This window comes from Scomber scombrus, chromosome 17 (assembly GCF_963691925.1).
Source record: "Scomber scombrus chromosome 17, fScoSco1.1, whole genome shotgun sequence".
NCBI classification, from domain to species: Eukaryota; Metazoa; Chordata; class Actinopteri; order Scombriformes; family Scombridae; genus Scomber; species Scomber scombrus.
The window spans coordinates 20,725,560-20,745,938 of record NC_084986.1 but is presented as its reverse complement, the minus strand read 5'-3'; the positions used below and the strand labels follow the sequence as shown (position 1 = coordinate 20,745,938).

At 40.0% G+C, this 20,379-nt stretch overlaps 1 protein-coding gene across 2 annotated transcripts in view; it reads left to right on the top strand.

The window, feature by feature from the left end:
• Positions 1–20,379, top strand: part of sipa1l1 (signal-induced proliferation-associated 1 like 1) — an 85,110-nt gene that overhangs the window by 37,586 nt on the left and 27,145 nt on the right. For both annotated transcript variants that reach the window (XM_062437312.1, XM_062437311.1), the window contains exons 4-12: positions 1,451–1,515; positions 10,672–10,801; positions 10,985–12,568; positions 12,800–13,022; positions 13,401–13,531; positions 16,566–16,754; positions 18,146–18,320; positions 19,511–19,614; positions 19,968–20,125. In XM_062437312.1, the coding sequence (XP_062293296.1) occupies positions 11,120–12,568; positions 12,800–13,022; positions 13,401–13,531; positions 16,566–16,754; positions 18,146–18,320; positions 19,511–19,614; positions 19,968–20,125 (2,429 nt within the window). In that variant the 5' untranslated portion in view covers positions 1,451–1,515; positions 10,672–10,801; positions 10,985–11,119. The remainder of the gene's footprint in view (positions 1–1,450; positions 1,516–10,671; positions 10,802–10,984; positions 12,569–12,799; positions 13,023–13,400; positions 13,532–16,565; positions 16,755–18,145; positions 18,321–19,510; positions 19,615–19,967; positions 20,126–20,379) is intronic.

The following is a 20,379-nucleotide window of genomic DNA, read 5'->3' as shown; positions in this document are numbered from 1 at the left end:
TTTGCTGTGGGAACAGATACAAACATATACAGACACACATGCTTGCACACAGGGGAAGTTGGCAAGGCCATAGCCATTTGTGCCATTGCTGCACACTGTGGCCTCGAAACACTAAGTGGCACTTACCTTACCTTAGTCATCTCCCTCTTTTCTTTACCTCCATTTTATATTATCTATGTTTTCTTTTTCACATAGACAGGCATCACCATAGCTGTTCATCTTAAGAGATGGCATAAGGGCAGTTTGGACAGAGTGTTAACATTTTGGGTGTAACAGTACACAACATTCACAGTTTGGTATGTACCTTGGTTATGGGGTCACGGTTAATGAAACAGCTTAGTTGTGCTGTAGTGGAAACTATTACGGACATATTTTAGTAGTGCTGCAGTGAAAACCATTACTATTATTGACACAGTTTACAGTTTACTAGTACTGGAGTGGAAACTGTTACTATTACAGACACAGTTTAGTAGTACTGGAGTGCTACTGGAGTGGAAACTATTACTTTTACTATTGCACTCGTTCAATGTCATGGGAGTGTCGTCCAACCTGGATCTTTCCTTTTTCTTTCTGATGGCAGCGATACTACATGAGCATGGGCAACCGTGGTAACTAGGATAACCAGGTTAACTTGCGCTATAGAATTAATGTTCCACATGTCGGAGTAAGGGGATCATTCAACTATTTTGACAGTAAGTAACTGTTTGGGTCACAGAGCATACCAAACCAAAGAAAGTCATGTACCAAACTGAAAATCCTGTACTGAGCAGTTTGGGATGAGTACACATACTATTACTCCCCTAGTTGAATTGTCGGCATGTTCTCTGACATGCGACACGTATTCCAACTCTGAATGCAGCTTTTCTAACAAGGTTTTAAATCAAATTCCAATTTACACTTTTGTTATTTTTAACCACTATTAAGGTATTTCTCCAGGGATTCAGTCTACCCTTAAGATACCCTTATTGAATGTGTGATGGACATAATCTTCTCATTGTCTCAACACTATATAATTCAATAGCATCACAACTCAGTCTTTTAAAACAACAAACAGTTAAATAGACACTTCTCTAAAACAGTTTCAAAACAGCATGTGTTCTAAATAGGCATACCTAAGGAAATGACAATTGAGTATTATGTGCTGTCGGTTTCCCTTGAAAGTAATACATTTTTGTTTACTGACTTAGTAAGAAGATGCTGGTCAACGCATATTTATTTTCACTTTATTGTTAAAGTATGTATAATTTTCAGTGATGTCACCAAATGCATATAGATTTGTTGTCACTGTTGTATTAGAAAGCAATCGAGGCAAATTCTATACTTCATTCAAGCAGATTTGACTTCATCCGTTGAAAGATATCTCTGCAACGTTATCTAGCCAAGATGAAAGCACTAGAGGTTAATCCTAGTAACATTCAATATTTTTTTTAATTATTTGTGTCTTTCTTAGGTGCTTTGTGTAAGCAGGAGATCCACACACCCACAGTCAAAGGAGAGCAGTTTACCAAGGCCACGGTAAGAATATTTCACATTTTTTTATGACGCACAACACATGGCAGCTTTGGTGTCATGCAAGAAAGAGGATCTCCATGAAACTAAAATGTCAATATAATATACATATAATATAATAATATAAGTGTCAATGGAGCCATGGAGCAATGAGTCACGAATATAAAAAATGAGATGTGTGATTAAGGCCTCCAAAAATATGAGTTTAGCTATTCAGATGCCAAAAAGCTGCTGTTCGAATGGAGGTTTGAAACAGTGGTCATATGTATGAAAAAGGTTAAAGATTTTAAAATGTATTCATGCACGAAACCTTTAAGATGCTTGGAGCCAAAGTAATTCCACTATAAAGCGACAGCCACTTACTGTAACTATTACTGCACACACTCACAGACTCCTTTGTCATCACTCGGTCAAACGCAGTGCCCATCTCCTCCCACTGCCTCCATTGTCATTCTGTGAAAACTGGGGATCCGGGAGTGTGCGCCGTAGAACTCACAACTTCACAATTTCACACTTGAGAGAAAAAGACAACAACGGCAGACTTGAGAGCACCCAAAAAAAGTCCCTTTTACATTTCAGTGAACCAGAGAAGAGACCTCACCCCCCCCCCCTGACAAGCTCTGCAGAGGCCGAAAAAAACCAGCATAGCACGTTTATCTTTCCACACAATTACAATTTCACTTTGAAAGGCTCTGAGCTGAAACTCCAACACTTTGGACTGCCTGCTGCCTGCCAGCTTTCAAAGAGAATAATGTTTGATTTATATTTTTTCTTCTCCTTATCTTCTCTCTATGTCTTGGCCTACCATTTCCTCATCTACGCTCAAACAAGCTGAGATTAGAAGCTGCGTGGCTTTCAAATGGCTGTATAGCATTTAAAAACACCGGGTTACCACTGTTACACTTTGACACATGAGAGGTTTGAAATACCTGCATTTTGTTGAATTTTTATCGCCAGGATATGGTTGGTGCAGAGGAGTAATTGCTGATATGTTTGTGATAAACGATTACTATTACTTTGAAACTTTCTGCATATACTTTAGTTATGTTGTGCAAGAGTTTCCTAAAAAAAACCCAAAAAACTATGTATAGACTCATACAAAAATAATTAGAGTTCAACCAATATATCGGCCTATTCGCTGATATAAAGGATACCATAATTTTTTGACTCCTTAATATTGGTATCGGCATCTGCTCCAAAAATCCAGTGACCTACTACAAGTGTGTGGTGGTGTATTTATCTGCAAAAACCTTGCCCTTTGCCTGTAGCTTCTTATTTTCTGAAGCAATTCAATGCGGCACTATCGGTTTTGGGCGTGTTTATTTGTGCTTTATGACCTAACCGCCTTGAAACAATCAGAAAATAATGACAAGTCCTGCGTAGTACACCTTTAAACCTTTAACCTTTTAAATTGAGAACCAGTAATGCCACTGAGCCTGGGAAAGGTGGCTTAGGTGAGAAAACATAACGTGATGCAACATTACTCATCATAAAGACAGAGCGCAATACATCATACTCCACACCCAACGGCGGGGAAAACTATCGGTGCCATAATACGCAACAAAGGTCTGAAAACATAACTAAATGCCTGTAGCTAGCTAAAAGCATTAGATTACAGCATGCTAAAGGATTATTTTATAACCCAATGTTAGAAGAGAAAAGGTAGTTTATAGCACATGCTGAAACCCATTAAGATGCAATGCATGAATGCAAAGGATGACATCACCTCTACAGGAGAGATTGCACAACTGTATAGCAAACTCCACCACATAACAGGCTGGCGTCACACTTTTCACATCTGATATGGCGAGTACAGTTTGTAAACATGGGTGTGGAAATTACACGCACAGACATGCAATCATTTAAACTTCTGTCACACACAATATACCTTTCAATTAAACAGCTGTTCTGTTACTTTCATGTTTGTTCTCTCTCAAAAGTGGAGTGTCCAGGTATATGTGTCATTTTTACGTAGGAGCTGCAGGCTGTCCATGTAGCTCAGGTCAGGTCTGCACCCCCACTGCATGGCACACAGCCAACAGACAGAAGTGACAAGGAGCCACCTTCACACAATAAAAACTTGTCGCTCTCAATGGAGAGCGATGGATTGTTTTTCCCTTAGAGGTGGGCGGACCTTAATTACCCTTTGTCTCTGTATGGGTTTTTTGCTTGTGTATGTGTGTGTAAAAAGGTAAGAGGTACTTGTGGGTGCACACTGAATGCCTGAGTCATAATATGGATCTTTCCCAGGTTTTTGTTGGTCCTGAGGCTCTTTGTGTTACCTGTGGTGGCTTTACACCCACTCATGAACAAAAACAAACACACACACAAACATACACACGTATTGACGATGAAGTAGTATCTTGGCAGCAGGTGTTTTGAGAGGACCTGTTTGAGTCATAGTGTCTCTCGCTTACTGTTTATTTGTAATTGACATTTTCCTGCCTACAGCTCCAAATGCACCTCCATCCAAAAAAGAGGGGATTTCTTTTTGAGTTTCCCCTGCAGAGGTTTCTTCCATTGTTTCCATGTCAGGCTTTTGGTTCCTTCTCCTTGTCTCATTAAAAAACATGGGCGGGATCAGAAATTGTTACTATTGTTGGCTTGTGAAGCCCATTGAGACATTGAATGTGTTGTCAGACTATTAAAAAAAGAAAAGAAAAAAAAAACTTGATGTAACTTGACTTGACTCACAAGTATGTGGCAATGTCTGTCTGGGAACAGGTGTATAATTGTGAAAGGATTAGTCACATTAAAACACACTGTCTGACAAACTGTTGTCTGTATAACAGATAGATTTTAGTTTGTTTCTTCTTTTGTTCCTTTTATCATAATAATTTATTTAATCCTCTGCCTCTTTTTTTTAACTTAAGAATGCAGTACTGTGATTGCAATGTTCTGTGTTAAACATAGATCCGGGGGAAAAAGATGCATTTTCTTTGAACTACAATACAGCTGATTAATGAATACAGAACCCTAATTTAATCTGCAATTGTCTAAGAATATTCAGTGCTTTCAAAATTACAGTTTTTCTGAGAATGATGAGAATAAATTGATGATATGCTACTGAGCTACACTCACTCACTCACATGCATACACATGTGCCCACTCAACCCTCTGCTAAACTTTTTATGCCCTCTCTTTTCAAGAGTCATTTTAACACTTTGTATCCTTTCATTGTTCAGCACTAGCCTATGTAAGTCCGCTTAGTCAGTCGTCAGCTTGTCTGCACTGTAATTTTCAGGTGTGTATGAATCACTGCACTTGTGCACATTCACAGTCACAGAGTGGGGCCCACACTGGCACACCTGTGCTGCTTGACAACAACTTTACGACTTTAGCAACCAGAAACATTTAAAACAAATGTAAGCAGTACTAGGGTGTACATATTTTCAAATCACTGTAGTAACAATAATGACACCCTCATGATGACATGGTATGCATTAGTAGTTTTTGGTAGTATTTTATTTTACATTCCCATAGCTTCTTATAATTTCCTTAAAATTAACTGAGGCTGTAAATTCGTAGGATGGTTTCTGCAAATGACTGTGTTATGTCTGTATAATTATAGAGAAAATTGAGCTGGTGTTCAGTTTGTTCACTTCAATGAACTAATTCTAAATAATTGCTACCAAAGTGGATCCTTTAGTGAGCGCACAGCAGGTCAGCTGAACATGCAAAAATGTTTGTTGTCTTTGGAGGAACTCTTTCAAACATATTCCCTTGGAAATCAACAATTGCTTACTCAAACTCAACACAAATAACTAACTCGAACTACTTAACAGTCTCAGAAGTTGTAGTAAAGATTCCGTAGTTAATTTCAGGGACTTTTCTCGGAAAGTTTTTGGAAATGCGCAGTAGTTGCCAATGGTTGCTACAGCACAACAAAGATGTGTTGTATCCGTCTGAGCTGTTATCAAATCATTAGGACCTTTACTTTAATCATGTAATTAATGGTGTTTCTTTTTTTTTTTTTTAATAAGATGGATCCTTATGTACTTCACTGCAAACTAATAGCACTGTTCATAATAGTATGAACATACATACATTAGTATGAACATAACACCATAATAACTTGTAACCATGACACTATGTCTGACAAAGTCATGAGATCATAATGACATCACTAAACATTAATTACTCATTCAGTCACTCGCATTGATATTTTGATGATGAATCCTATAGAAGCCAGTGTTCCATAGGAGCAACAATTGCTATGTGCCAAACAGTTTTATGCAAAAGTTTGGGCAGAAAAATAACATTTTGTTGATTTAAAAAAAAAAAAAGGTACAGTGTCTAGGATATGGAACATAAAATACAATATTCATTCATGCATAGTTACTTTTTATGTCATAAATTGAATAACAATCACCATTGTAACATGTGTAAAGTTTGGGGACCCTGCATAGTCAGTTCTTAGTAACACCCCCTCTGACAGGTGTAACAGCTTCCAAACGCTTTTTATAGCCAGCAAAAAGGGTTTCAATTCTAGAATTGGAGATTTTCTTTCACTCTTCCTTGCAAAAGGTTTCTAGGTTTTTAATATTCTTGGACCGTCTTGCATACACAGCTCTTTTAAGACCAATCCAAAGATTTTCAATGATGTTAAAGTCAGGGGACTGGGAGGGCCTTTCCAAAACCTTCAGCTTGTGTCTCTTGAGGTAATCCAAGGTGGATTTGGAGGTATGTTTAGGATCATTGTCCTGTGGTAAAAGCCATCCTCTTTTCAGCTTCAGCTTTGTACAGACGGTGTGATGTTTGCTGGTATTTAGTGGAATCCACTCTTCCCTCCACCCGTGCATTGTTTTCTGTGCCACTGGCTACAACACAGCCCCAAAGCATGATAGATCCACCCCCATTCTTACCAGTTGGCAAGGTGTTCATTTCATGAAATGCTGCTCCTGTTTTTTTTCTCCAAACATACCTTTGTTGATTGTAGCCAAAGCACATGTTTCCAAAATGCACCAGGTTTTGTAGATATTCTGTTGCATACTTCTGACTTTGGATTTTATGATGAGAACACAGATAAGGTTTTCGTCTACTGAAAAAAGAAACAACAAAATAAAAAAACAAGAGGGAGTGGGTTGTGCATCACAGCTCATGGTACTGGAAAATAAAGTATTAAACAAAATAAGTTTATGGCCACACAAACACAAATTTCTCTGCATAGCATGTTGTTCAGTAAAAAAGTATTCTATGAAACCTACAGTAGAGTAGAATTTTGTTGAACCTTTAACACAAAAGGCACAATTTCTGGGCTCATGTAGGAAAATGTAACTTGGTGGAGAGCATTCAACTTGAGAAATGTTTTTACCATCAGACAGCCAAGTTTCTTTTAGCAGGAAAAAAGCCAATATAGTAAGAAATAATGAAATAATTGAATATGAGCAATTTGTTAGCAAGTGACGTGAAATTGAGCAAAGCAAAGCTAATGTGCTCTAATTGGTTATTAGCCCTGACAGTGCGGCCACAGTGAACAAGGGAGAAATTATCCATGTTAACAGATCTATGAAGTAGATGAGTGTGTGGCCTGTTATTGAGAATTACTGGGATGTCAGATACAGGGCCAGGATTAGGAGGTCTGTGTTGGGATAGTCAGTCAGTTGATACACTACTAATGTGTAGATAAGTCGAGTTTCCAGTAACTTTGTGCTCTTCCTATTGGGGTGAAGGTTGTCATTTCTGAAAACATCTCTACTTTCCCAAAAGGTTGTTTCTACCAGGAGCTCAAAGTTCTGTTGAAGTTTTAAAGCAGTTATATTCCTCAAAATATGATTATGAAATTCCTAATTGAGAAGAACCCAGCATCTCACAGTGAGATTAGAGGGTATACCACTGTTACTACCACTTCTACTTTTACTGCCGCTACAAAGAAGAATACATCAGATGTATGTAATACTTACCTAAAAGTCATTCTTTCATAGTGCTTTACAAAAATGTTCTAGAAGATATACATTACATTGGGCTTATATTTATAAGTCAAATGAGATTCCTTTCTTTTTTTAAATTGTTAAATGATTGGTTCACATTTTTTTCAAGTCTGTCTTTTAATCAATACTCGCATGCCCATATGTTGAGTGGAAGTGTTATTAGTCAAAATTCACAGTCATGCAAAAAAGGCTTAAAAAAAGGAGTTATCCAAAATAAGTGTATCATCCAAATTATTCTTTTTAGCCTAAAATGATTAATTCTCCTCTGAATTACTAGCTATATTTGTAATATCAAATGCTCAATAATGAATTGCAACAACACGTGCATGGTTCGGTAATGCCATGCTTGTTTCCAGCCATCATATATAAGACAAATGAGTCTCTGTTAGCAGTTTCTAGTCAACCAAGTCAGCGGGCAATCTCATAGCACTTAGCTGCGTTGAGCAATAATGCTACATACTGTATTTACCTCAGGAGTCGACCTCATTTAAACACTGCTAAAGGTTACAGAGGATCTGCCAGTGTAATTTGGTCCTCTGCAACTGCACAGAGGCATGGTATGCCACATCCATTTCTCTCAATTCCCAGTCTACCAACCTATAATCTTCTTCTCTCTCACTATTTTCTCTAAGTCTTGGAGTTGGTCAACAATGACATTTTTAAAACCAAAAAGGGACTATAGCAAAATAATGAAATGGTTGTTTTGCCTTTACATAATGTAGCATAACAAAGCAGAGCAGATTTAATATACTACTCAAATAAAGTAGCTTATATTCATAATTTTCGTGCTCTTTTGTCGAGGGGTCCCCTTGCTTGTACCATTTTTGAGGACTAAAATTAAATTCTGCTCTGTCTTGGTTCAAGAAACGAGTTATCAGCTCCAAAGTCAGTACTGTTGCCAATCTTTTATGTTATGCACAACCTTTAGTGATGCAACTTCTGAGTGGGTGTTCTGGATGAGCATGCCACTCATGCACCAAGGGCTGTTATCTGTGGAACAGCCTTTTAGTCTATAAGAGAAGTTGAGCAATGACAGCAATGTTGCTGCTTTAATAATAGAATTCGCCAAATTTTGTGGTAGCCATGATATCAACAAACAATATTCTATGGTACTTAATTAAGAAAAATTTGAAGATAAAGAAAGTTAATTAATTAATATAGTTAATACATTTGTTTTCTCCTGGATTGTGCTTTTTCAATATTGAGTCTCTGTTGGAATGAATGTGTTTTTTGTGAATTTGCAATGATTGACGGTATTTGTCATTTGGTATTTTCTTGATTTGAGTAACAAAAGTATTTCAGATTTTTTTTTAGAAGTTCTTAACCATTGCTCTACATTGTGGTTGCCACTGTTTTGTACATATTTTTGATATTTGCAATTTAATGTTTGATGAGACAAACATTTTCTGGTCATTAGAATTCATATTATCTCCAACAAAAACCTGAAAGGCCTCTTTAGCATATCAAAATGGTCCCACAACAGAATCTGATTCCGTATTTATCTGCAAATGGAAATTTCCTGGTCAGACATGCATACAATCACCAACACCTGGCCGTTTCTGCCTGGTAAACTTCAAAACAATTTAATATTTTAACCGAAGCCTGCACTAAAACAGACCCATCTGAACAACTAACCTACAGGGAGTAGAGGAGATATTGTTTTATCATGAGAACTGGCCTCAAGGCCGCCGATTGCAACAACAAAGCACCTCAGATCTCTGTTAAAGGGTCAATGAACCATATCACAAATAACAGTTTGTCAGTTACTACTCCTGGTATTGATGCATGCAGTTGGTTTTATGTCTTATGAGATATCTGTGAAATTGATATCATCGTTGTTCAGGAGTGAACGGTTTGTTTGTGCCCCTGAAAGTATCGAAAAATACATTGGAAAACATAACAGCAATATGTATCTCAAAACAATCCAAGAGATTGGAACAAGAGTCTCAGAGCGGGTGATGGTACCATAGTTCCAACAAAAACTTCACAGTGAGGTCTGTGGGAAAGGACGCGAAGGAATCAATTTCCATGTTCTTTTACTTACTCACTCACTCACTCACTCACTCTTTCACATTGAAGCATGCACTGTACAAATCCCTATCTCCATGATGATAGAAGGTGTGGTCTGGAATGGAGAGGAAGTGCACCATTATGAACAAACACACACTCAAACATACTGAAGTCTTTCCTCGGCTCTCTAATTAATGGCTTTGTAATTCTTGATTGACTCACTGGCCCAAGTATGTCCATACACATGCTGTACATATCATTCTTTATATCATTACTCTCCTGATCCATGTTGTTTGTGTTGCCCGTGAGCTATCCACGGTCTTGGACAGGAAGGTGAAGATTTATCAACCCGAGCATGTTATTCTGAGTGTAATGACTGCATTAATTAGGAAAAATCAAAACAACAAACGCGTCTCCCTTGTTGATGGCATCAAGAATCCGGCCCTGAGGCTTTTGCGATTTTAGTTATTTAGCTGACACACTTTCAAGAATGACATACAAATACTTGACAGGAATACATTTCCAAATTTCATTCCTTTCTCCAAGGACTTTCTGTAGTATTGCTCTTTCCCAAAAATAAAATACTCTTGACAATGACATGTACAAATTAACATCACCATGTGTTGGTGACGCTAAGGCTTTACAGCCTTTATGTGTATGTGCAGAACAATGGTTTTACTTTAAATAATTGTAATTTCTATGCCCAAACTGGATGACATTGCTAACATTGTTGTATCAGACTGAACAACGCTCCCCCCAAGAGCCTCAGAAACACTGTGCTGTTTTGTCTTTTTCTGTTGTCTTTTACAGACTGATTAGTTCTACCTGTGACCAGTAAACTGACCATGAAGTTCTCCCTTTTTAAAAGTGTTTTAAGTTTTGTCTGTCACATGGGTCTAGTATGTGACCTTGCAGCAACTTTGTGGTCTTTAGTTACTGCAAAATATAGCCTCATTTCGATTGATGGTTTTACTGTGTTTGAGTTATGAAAAAGAGTTTACAGGCTTTGTTGGGCTAAATTTGTGAGTAGTACTGTAGTTTCCAGTTGTTTACTATATAATCATGGTTGTTGGAGCTGTAATTAAATGCAGGCTTGATATTGTAGAACATGTGATGTCTGATGTTTTCTAACTGTTTTCTTTTTTCTTTTCTTTTTGCCTCCTACCTTTCCTTTCTACTGTTTTCTTCCTTTTTGTCTCTCTTTACTGTTTCTCATATATAGAGTTGGTCCTATCCAGACTGGACTGAATTCTGTTGTTGCTTGGTTGCAATGCAGACTGTCTTGTAGAGACTTCAGCTGTGAAAGTTCACCATCAACATATTTTGTTTGATCAAGCTCTAGCTTTTTAAAGGTACAGTCTCTCTACTATTATTTAAAAAGAATCCAAATTCAAGGTCCTGAATTCTGTACATTTAAATATATAATTGCTTCCATTTATTTTATTGTAAACTGCTGATTTAAAATCTGCAAATGATTATTGGTTACTTTTCTTTAGGCCCTACTCATGTTTTCATTTTCTCTGCTCCTCTTGCAGAATCAAATGTATCCGTGAAGCTGTCTCATCACTTCTCTCAGTGGGCATTATGTTGACCCTAATCTAAACCCATCGACACCCCATCCCTTCCTTTCCCTCCCATCTCCCCTCCCCGCACCCTTTCCCAACTCCATCATGACCAGCCTCAAGCGTTCTCAGACAGAGCGCTCGGTCGGGGGCTCAGTGCCGGCTTCTGATGAGTTCTATACCCGCCGCCTTCGACTGCCCAATGGAGGGGCACCACCACCCCGCAGTGAGAGCGCCCACATTTCCTCTTCCTCCACCACCGGCACAAACCCCGGTGTCCCCAAGATGGGAGTTCGGGCTCGTGTGGCTGACTGGCCCCCAAGGAAAGATGGGGGAGGAGGAGGTGTTTGGCATATCACTGTGGAAACTGACTCACCCAGCTCCACCATCACCAGCTCTTCAGGATCAGGAAGCGGAGATAGAGAAAGACTTGGAGGAGGAGGTGGTGGAGGTGGTGGAGGAGGTGGAGGAGGTGGAGGTGGTGGTGGTGGTGGTGGTGGTTGTGGAAGCGGTGGCAGTGGGGGAGGGGGGATGTCAGCCGTCACAGCCCACAGCAATCTGTCGGCCAAGCTGGGCCACCTGATAAGCCCTCAGGACTCATCCATGCTCCGCAACATCCACAACACACTCAAGAGCAAGATGCAAAGCAAGGGGAAGGACAATCGTTTTCTGTCACCAGATGGTTATCTAGGCTCACCTCGCAAAGGCATGAGACGCATCCGCCAGCGGAGTAACAGTGATATAACTATAAGTGAGCTGGATGGGGATGGCAATGAGGGCTGGTCCTTCTCTGGGTGGACACCCATGCACCGTGAGTATGGCAGCACTTCCTCCATCGATAAACATGGTGTGTCAGGTGAGAGCTTCTTTGACATGCTAAAAGGATACCAGTCCTCTGAGGCCCCTGATCAGCGAAGTCCAGCTCCAGAGAGGCTAACTGAGCTCCTTACCGTGGCCCCTGTAAAACAGGCTGCCCTGGACTTGCCAGATGGACCTTTGGGGCCAACCAGAGGTAGTCCTGCCAGTCGGCTTAAGGAAAGAGAGAAGCACTTGAAGAGGAGGTCAAAGTCAGAGACGGGGGGAGAGTCAATTTTCCGCAAGCTACGCAGTGTGAAGGTGGAGGGTGACACATCAAGGGCTGGTTCAGATGTTGAAGATGGGGGGAAAGGAGATGAAAGTGGCCCTCCACCCAAACCCTGGCTATGCCAAAAAGGCTTTTCCCATTTTGATGTCCAGTCTCTACTCTTTGACCTCAATGAGGCCATCCAGAGCCGGCAGTCGGGGGCCAAACGCAAGAACACCACTACTGGTGCCTCGGCTGCCGCGGCTGCCTCTGCTTCTGCTACATCATCCCTCTCCTCCAATCAGAGTGCAGGGTATGGGTCACCCTGTGGCTCACAAGAGGAGCTGAGCAAAGATGGGACAGGAGGAGGACACGGTACCAACCCTGCCTTGGACCCAGGTGACGACAAGAGCAATGACTTGGTGCTCAGCTGCCCATGTTTCAGGAATGAGATTGGTGGAGAGGGTGAGAGGAACATCTCTCCTGCTAAACAGGTTGGTTTTGTAAGAGAATAGGATGACTGGATTTTTATAAAGAATATCTCTAAATATGGGTATTTTTCTTAATTCCTGTCAAGATTTCTCACTGGGGTTCAACAGACCACCTTAGACCAACACTGAAAATCACAGTTTAACACAACATATTAAAAATGTACTGCATATTTAAGTGTGATTTTGTGGTTTAGGTTACTTGCTTTACTTTTGTTCTTGTCTTGCACCCTCCAGCAGGGCAGCATAGGTAGTGGTGGGAGCTCAAGCAATTCCTCTGGCAGCACAGAGGAAGGACCTTTGGAGAACACCCTCACTACTCATTTCACCAACGCTGGTGTGGCTGTGTTGGAGGCCCCTAAAGATGGACCAAGCCAACATGCTGACAGGTCCAAACGATACATTGTGGAGCATGTTGACCTTGGTGCCTATTACTACCGAAAGTACTTCTACCTTAGAGGTAAGCATAATATTATGTAGAGTATGGGCTTATATTAATAGATTCATATTTCTTGTCCTTAAATAGCTGTTTCTCCATCTCTGGTGTGGAAGATTTCAGTCTTAAATACTATTGAATGTATACTGTATATACAATTTTTATTTTCAGATATACCCATTAGAAAAAAACCTTTTTTTTAGTAGTCAAGATTTAGCTGGTGCAGCATTTGTAAAATATCCAGTATTGATTGAATTTCATTCTGCATTTCAGCAAGAAAAAAAAGATATGTAGATAACAGTAGAGGAGAAGTTATTTTTCTCTTCTCTTGTGTAATTTCCTCTTTCCTTCACATTTTCCCTTAATGTCTATCCCCTCCCATCACTCCCTCTCACCCCCTAGAACACTGGAACTATCTGGGGGTAGATGAGAATCTGGGCCCAGTGGCAGTGAGTCTGAGGAGGGAGAAGTTGGAGGAAAACAAGGAGCATGGCCAGCAGTACAGCTACAGGGTCATCTTCAGAACGAGTGAGGTACATTGAAATGCATGACTCTCTTACACCTTCTACACTGACATACATCATGTTTCATCGTCTTCATTTGAGTGTTTTATTTAAAGTGTCTCTAATTAATCGTTCCATTCACCAGGATATACAGTATTTGTAGCTGTTCCCTTTGAAACCATGAATGCTCATGTTCACAAATGTGTCAATATTCAGTACACTCTGTACTGACTAATGTTACTGAGAAGCTATTATGAGTTCACATTGTGTGGGCGTAAACATATAGGATCTGCACCCAGCCTTGCTTATTGAGAAACCCAGTTGGAGGGAAGAGGACATTATAAAAGCTTCAGCTCGATGTTATCAGATGTAGCTTCTTCAAGACCTTCGGTGACACCGCCTACATTCCCTGACACCTCCGCAAATTGTGTGTTGGATTTTGTTTGTAATTAAATCTCCAAAGCTCAATTTGCATTGAGAGCAAATCTTTTGTGAATCCCTCTAGCTAGAGCTGCTGCAGTTACTGCATTACAACAGTAACATCACGCCCACTGCAAAGTCAAGCTGATCACTGCTTCAACATAAAGAGTGACGGGCCTGCCGAATACTGACCAATATTGCTGCTGCAAAGTCGGCCTCTTAAAGACAGACATTTAGACAATGAAGGCTGTAAAGAATAGACTACTGCAGGAATGAATGTATTTGAAAAGTTTACCGTGTTGTTCTGAATATAAGACAGTTTCTTTTACTCTGGAAATATGTCTGAAAGAGTAGAGTTGTAGTAGAAGTGTTTTGCTTGTCTAGAACTTAAGGAGTTTCTGACGGCTCATGTAAACGGGTTTTTCTGCCACAGAGGAAATACATTCATGACAAGTGAAAACAAGTCCAAAGCATACAGTATGTCAAGCTGCCAAATACCACTCTCAGTGATGATAAGGAGCTCAAAAAGACAAACAAAGTCTTATAAATGCCAACCGCTGGAGTAAAAGTATTTTTTTCAAAAACAGGTGTTGAAAAGGCAAGTTCATCTTATTATCAGGGTCTCATTATATTCACACCAATGCCGTATTTAGGAACAGATTATTTTATAACATCTCAGGTTGAAATATATATATATTTTTTTTAAATGTCATTTACTGCAGTGGTTTTGAATGGCTTCACTAATTTATGCAGTAAGGAAAAAAATCAACCCAGTGGCAGCTCTACCTCTAGCCCTTGCTGCCATCTCCTCCTATAGACATACTAGAACCAGAGATCCATGTCCTCATTCCCTGAGCTGAACGCCCACCCACCATCTTTGTCAGCCTTCATCTGTGAAGGACTGAGCTGTGCCATTTCGCAGCTAAACGAGACTAAAATAGCACAAAAGGTATTTTAGTGGAAAAGGAAAAGCATTGCTCTCGTATTGAAGCACACCATGAGTAATAGCCCTTCCAATCTCTTGGGATGACGCACGACCTACTGTGCTATGTTTTCCTCTATTTTCTTCCCTTCTCTTCTCTTCCTCTCTCCTCTCTAATTGCTATTTTCAGAGCAGGGAGCCAGGCAGGTGTAGATATATATGTGTGTGACTGTGTGGGAGGGAGTGGGATGCACTGATATTGAAGAGACAAGTCCAGTGTCCACTGAGGAGAGTTGTTGTCCTCTCTTAAGTTAGAGTGCTTCTCTTATTCAGTTTGTGTAACCTAGAGAGTGTTAGCACCATTATTGGTTCTACTGAACAACATATGAAGATACACATAACAGACAGTTTTTTAAGAGCCATGGACCCACTACAGATATCCAGCTCTATTTGTTCATGATAGATATTCAGGTCCTGGTCCTTCTACAGTCCTCTTGATTTATTCATGGAAGTCCTCTTTGAGTTTGTTTTAGCCTGAAGGCTAAGAGTTTTTAATAGTGGAAACCACAGCAACAAAACCTACAAGTTCTTTATTCTTTTTTCTAGCCAGACCTTCACACTTTGTTTTCCCTGTAGCCACACAAAAAATGGTCTGGCAGAATGCATTTTTAAGCCTGGATTTTGAACAGAAAATGATTAATTTCATGAGTGATTCTGAGCCCCTGATGTTGCACTGTCCATGATTATAACTTCAGATGAGCCCACTTAAATTACAATTGTGCAGTCCTAAAGACTTCATCACAGGCATCCTTACAGCCTTCTAAACATAGACCTACTGGTGTGATGGCTGGGCAGTTTTGCTGTTGTCAGTCATAGAGAACCAAAAGAACCAAACACACTGCACACTGCAGAAAGGGAAGGAACTTTATGGTAATGTTCACAACCAAGAAATATCAGTACTGCAACATCAATTAAGTTTCATCCACTAAAGACAAAATCACATTGGGACGTGTTTAAGAATGTTTTACATTTTGTGGCTGACACCTGAGAAACCATTAAGAAAAAATGATGGTCAATGGAGAAAAAAAAAATTGTATTGAATTTGAGTTACTAATACAATCATATACACTGATCAGCCAAAACATTAAAACTACTGACGGGCGAAATGAATAACATTAATTATCTTGTTACAATGGCACCTGTTAAGAGGTGGGATATAAAAGGCAGCTCGTGAATAGTCCGTTCTTGAAATTGATGAGTTGAAAGCAGGAAAAATGTTAAAGGGAGAGTGAAAGGATCTGAGCAAATTTGGGACTTTGACAAGGGGCCAAATTGTGATGGCAGGATGACTGTGTCAGAGCATCTCCAACACAGCAGGTCGTGTGGGGTCTTCCTGGTACGCAGTGGTCAGTACCTACCAAATGTAGTCCAAGGAAGGACAATTGATGAACCTGTGACAAACCTTACTTTGACATGAACCACCAAAATATTGTTGCAGACCAAGTGCACCCCTTCATGGCAGCAGTATTACCATGAATGGGGTGTATGTATCTAGTATAGTGTAATTGTTATTTTTGTATTACTGCCAGTTGTTTAAATAATGGGTTGTAAGTCATTTTCACTGCAAATGACTTCGATTGAGTGACTTTGAGATTTTATTATCAAAATTAAAAGTTGTTCTGATCCATACTTTTGCTACTTTCTCGGTTGCCTCGTCTCCAGTTGAACACCCTGCGTGGCTCCATCATAGAAGATGCAGTACCTTCCACATCAAAGCACGGTCTAGCGCGAGGCTTGCCCCTCAAAGAGGTGCTGGAGTATCTGGTGCCTGAGCTGAATGCTCACTGCCTCCGCCTGGCACTCAACACACCCAAGGTCACTGAGCAGCTGATGAAGCTGGATGAGCAGGGGGTAAGTAAACACAAACAGTGCTTTTACAGTCAGTGTTTTCCAGTAAGCTGATATCTTAAATGTCATGTTAACAAGACACCTGGTTACCATAATTCAGGTAGAGGTTTAGAAAAACCTGACTTCCTCATGTAGATTTCTCCCGGAGACCACTGATTTCTCGGCCATGTGAAAGGGCAAACAGATTTCTAATTGGCTAATAAGTCAATTCAAAGCCTGACTAAACCAAATCTAACACAAAGTAGGGTGTATAAATCTAATTAAGCTGATTTTCATAGCTGCTCCCTTGACTATTTGCTTTGTGAAGAGAGGCTGTGCTCTGTCTGCCCTCTGCCTGTACTCTTCTCTCACTGTGCTGTCAGTCTGCCATGACAGACACACACACACACACACACACACACACACACACACACACACACACACACACACACACACACACAGGTGTACTTTAAGCTCAAAGGTGGGACTTTTTCCTCCCCCATCTGGCGACCAGAGTAACTACAAAAATACTGTCGACATGCTTACGTCATAGGCCCCACAGTAGCCTACTACTGCTACTGTATAAATTGTTTTTGGCATCACATCCCTCACAAAATTGCTTTCACTTTTACTATCAGAATTTGATCCATTCAGTCTGATAATATTTGGAAAGTCTGTACAATTTAATTATTTTATCCCCAATCAAATTAGCAGAGTGGTAAGTGGAGAATAGCTGCCTCGGGTGGCAGAAGTCTGCATTGCGCATGCTCTACTGTAGAGCATTAAACACAGAGATTTATCCGGCAGTAATGGGCTTAATCAACATTGTGTGAACTTGTTTGGAAAAGGCTTTAATGTAACGGCATTCATTAATATGTAAAAGTTCAGCAATGCAGGTTTATGTAACTTTTGGGGCAGAAATCAGTGTTTACTAGTTGTGGACATGGCTTTACATAAGCCAGCCCCAGTTAATTGGTCTTAAGTGTAGTGTGTGTCCCTGAAAGTGACCCAAAAATACCCAAACAAATGCACACAGACACAGACACAGACACAGACACACACACACACACACACACACACACACACACACACACACACACACACACACACACACACACACACACACACACACACACACACACACACACACACTTCAACCTTAAAAAAAAAAAAAAAAGCTCTTTGATACTCATGCTCCCTGATGCAATCATCAGAGCTGAACTCTGAAAATGTCAACATGATTTTGCTGGAAAATGGCACAGCGATCACCGCAGTACAACCCAAAGTGGTTACTCCTAAAATGCCAGCATGAATTCTCCCTAAAATGTCAACATGGTGACATAATTTCTAAACAAAAATATGCTTGTGTCTCCCCTTTTCAACAACAACCGCAACAATCTCTATTCCCTATACAGCTGAGTTTCCAGCGAAAGGTGGGGGTGATGTACTGCATGGCAGGCCAGAGCAGCGAGGAGGAGATGTACAACAACGAATCAGCTGGTCCTGCACTGGAGGAGTTCCTTCATCTTCTGGGGGAGAGGGTTAGACTCAAAGGCTTCACAAAGTACCGGGCCCAGCTGGATACCAAAAGTATGTACATGCCAGAAATCACAAGTTGTCTTACAACTACAGTGTAAAATATTTGCCTACTGTTAAATTCACACATACACACACAGCAGCGTAAACTGAGATTGATACACACTAAGCAGAAGTTCTCTTGATTAGAATAGTCTTAAATTCAGTCGCCCTACAAGCATTTGATAGATTGTAGCTTACAAGAGGTGATCAACTTCATTAACATGATATGAAAGTCCAAGGCAGTGCATTAAGAGGGGTAAAATGGAACATTAGATTGAAATAAATTGTGTTAGGACACTTAGACAATATCATTCATATTGCCATTGGCTGCGGCATCTTTGAGACTTTGTTGCTTCCCTAGCCCCTCTCTAAACCTCAGCCTACTTTAATCATTTTGGCTTCCGTTCAGTGTTTCTTCCGTCTTTTCTCCCTGCACTGCTTTAAATACAAAGGTTCCTTTAATATCAGATATGTGACAGATGATCTTTGGTGTCAGATTATCCTGTTGGGGTATAGATTCCAATTCCCTGTGTGTTTCTACCTGGGGCCTCTTTTTAGAACATATGCATTTTCTGTAGATAAGATCGATTTCCACCTTATGTGTGCATCTTTTCTTAGCCTTTTAATATATTTCACTCCATATTTTCCTAAAATCAATGAAATTATTCCCCATAATGCTTTGTGAGTCAAAAACTCTCCCAGTCACTTTTTGCAGGACATATAATACAGCCTTCAGTAGCCTCTAGTAAATTACATACAGCCATACAAAGTACTCCCCATAGAATGAGTGTAATTAATTGAGGTATACTAGCTGGGTTAAGTATGGCCTTTAAAAGACCTTGTGACTGTTTTGTTCTCTGAATAGAGTGCATCGATAGACTGCGGAGGTGGTTATTAGCATTCAGTGGACAGAGCCTGTTAAGTGCTGAGGGAACACCGGGCCATCTGATCAGCAATTGTGGCAGAGGATGAGAGGGGAACATAAAGTTGTTTGGTTATAATTTTTCATAGCAGGAGGCTATTTATAGTGGAGATGTTTAAAATTTAGTCAGGACTGTTTCAATTGTGAAAAACTTTCTCATTTGACTACTTTTCATGGTTTCACACTAAGGACTATATTACTAAGGAAAATATAGTACTATTGTATTTTTGTATTGTATTCAGAATCATGTCAAAGTCTCATTTAATTGTGTCCCTTTCAGCGGACTCAACGGGCACCCACTCCATGTACACCACTTACAAGGACTATGAAATCATGTTCCATGTGTCCACCATGCTGCCCTACACGCCCAACAATAAACAGCAGGTAAGTAAATATGAGTACCTCACTGTTATACTTATACTAATGTCATACTTAAAATCTCTGTGTTCAATAGTATTATTCTTTTCTTTAATGATTGAATTTAGGCATCATGATCTATAGGACATGTGGGAGGGTAAATATAACCAGGGCACTTTTTCAGCTGGTTTTGATATGTGTTTTAGCTAAGAAGATTTTCTAAACTGTAAATTCTGTGTTTTCATAGAAAAATATTTATGTTAGTCAGTTTTTCTGCCATGGATGTATGTGCACTGGAGCTTATTGCTTGCATAGCCTTCAGCATGTAAGCAGCTTAATATCTAACCCTGGTTTCTACTGGTGTTTTTGAACTTTTCCAGCTACTGCGGAAGCGTCACATTGGGAATGACATCGTCACGATTGTGTTCCAGGAGCCCGGGGCACTCCCCTTCACCCCCAAAAACATTCGCTCACACTTCCAGCACGTCTTTGTGATTGTGCGGGCACACAACCCCTGTTCCGAAAACAGCTCTTACAGGTGAGATGCACTAAAACCACATTCATGTGTACGGTGCGTAGTTCAGTTTACTAGAGTTAGCTAACCTAGTTTAACCTTCAGGGATTATCTGATGGTGTTAAAAAATGTGGTGTCAAAGAACATCATGTTATAAGATCTTAAACAGAGAAAGACACAAATAATTTAGTCTAAATGCTTCCCAGAATGTGAATGTGATAGAAAAACTGAACGGAATTAGAACACACATTCAGGCCAGTGTTGTACACACAGTTGGA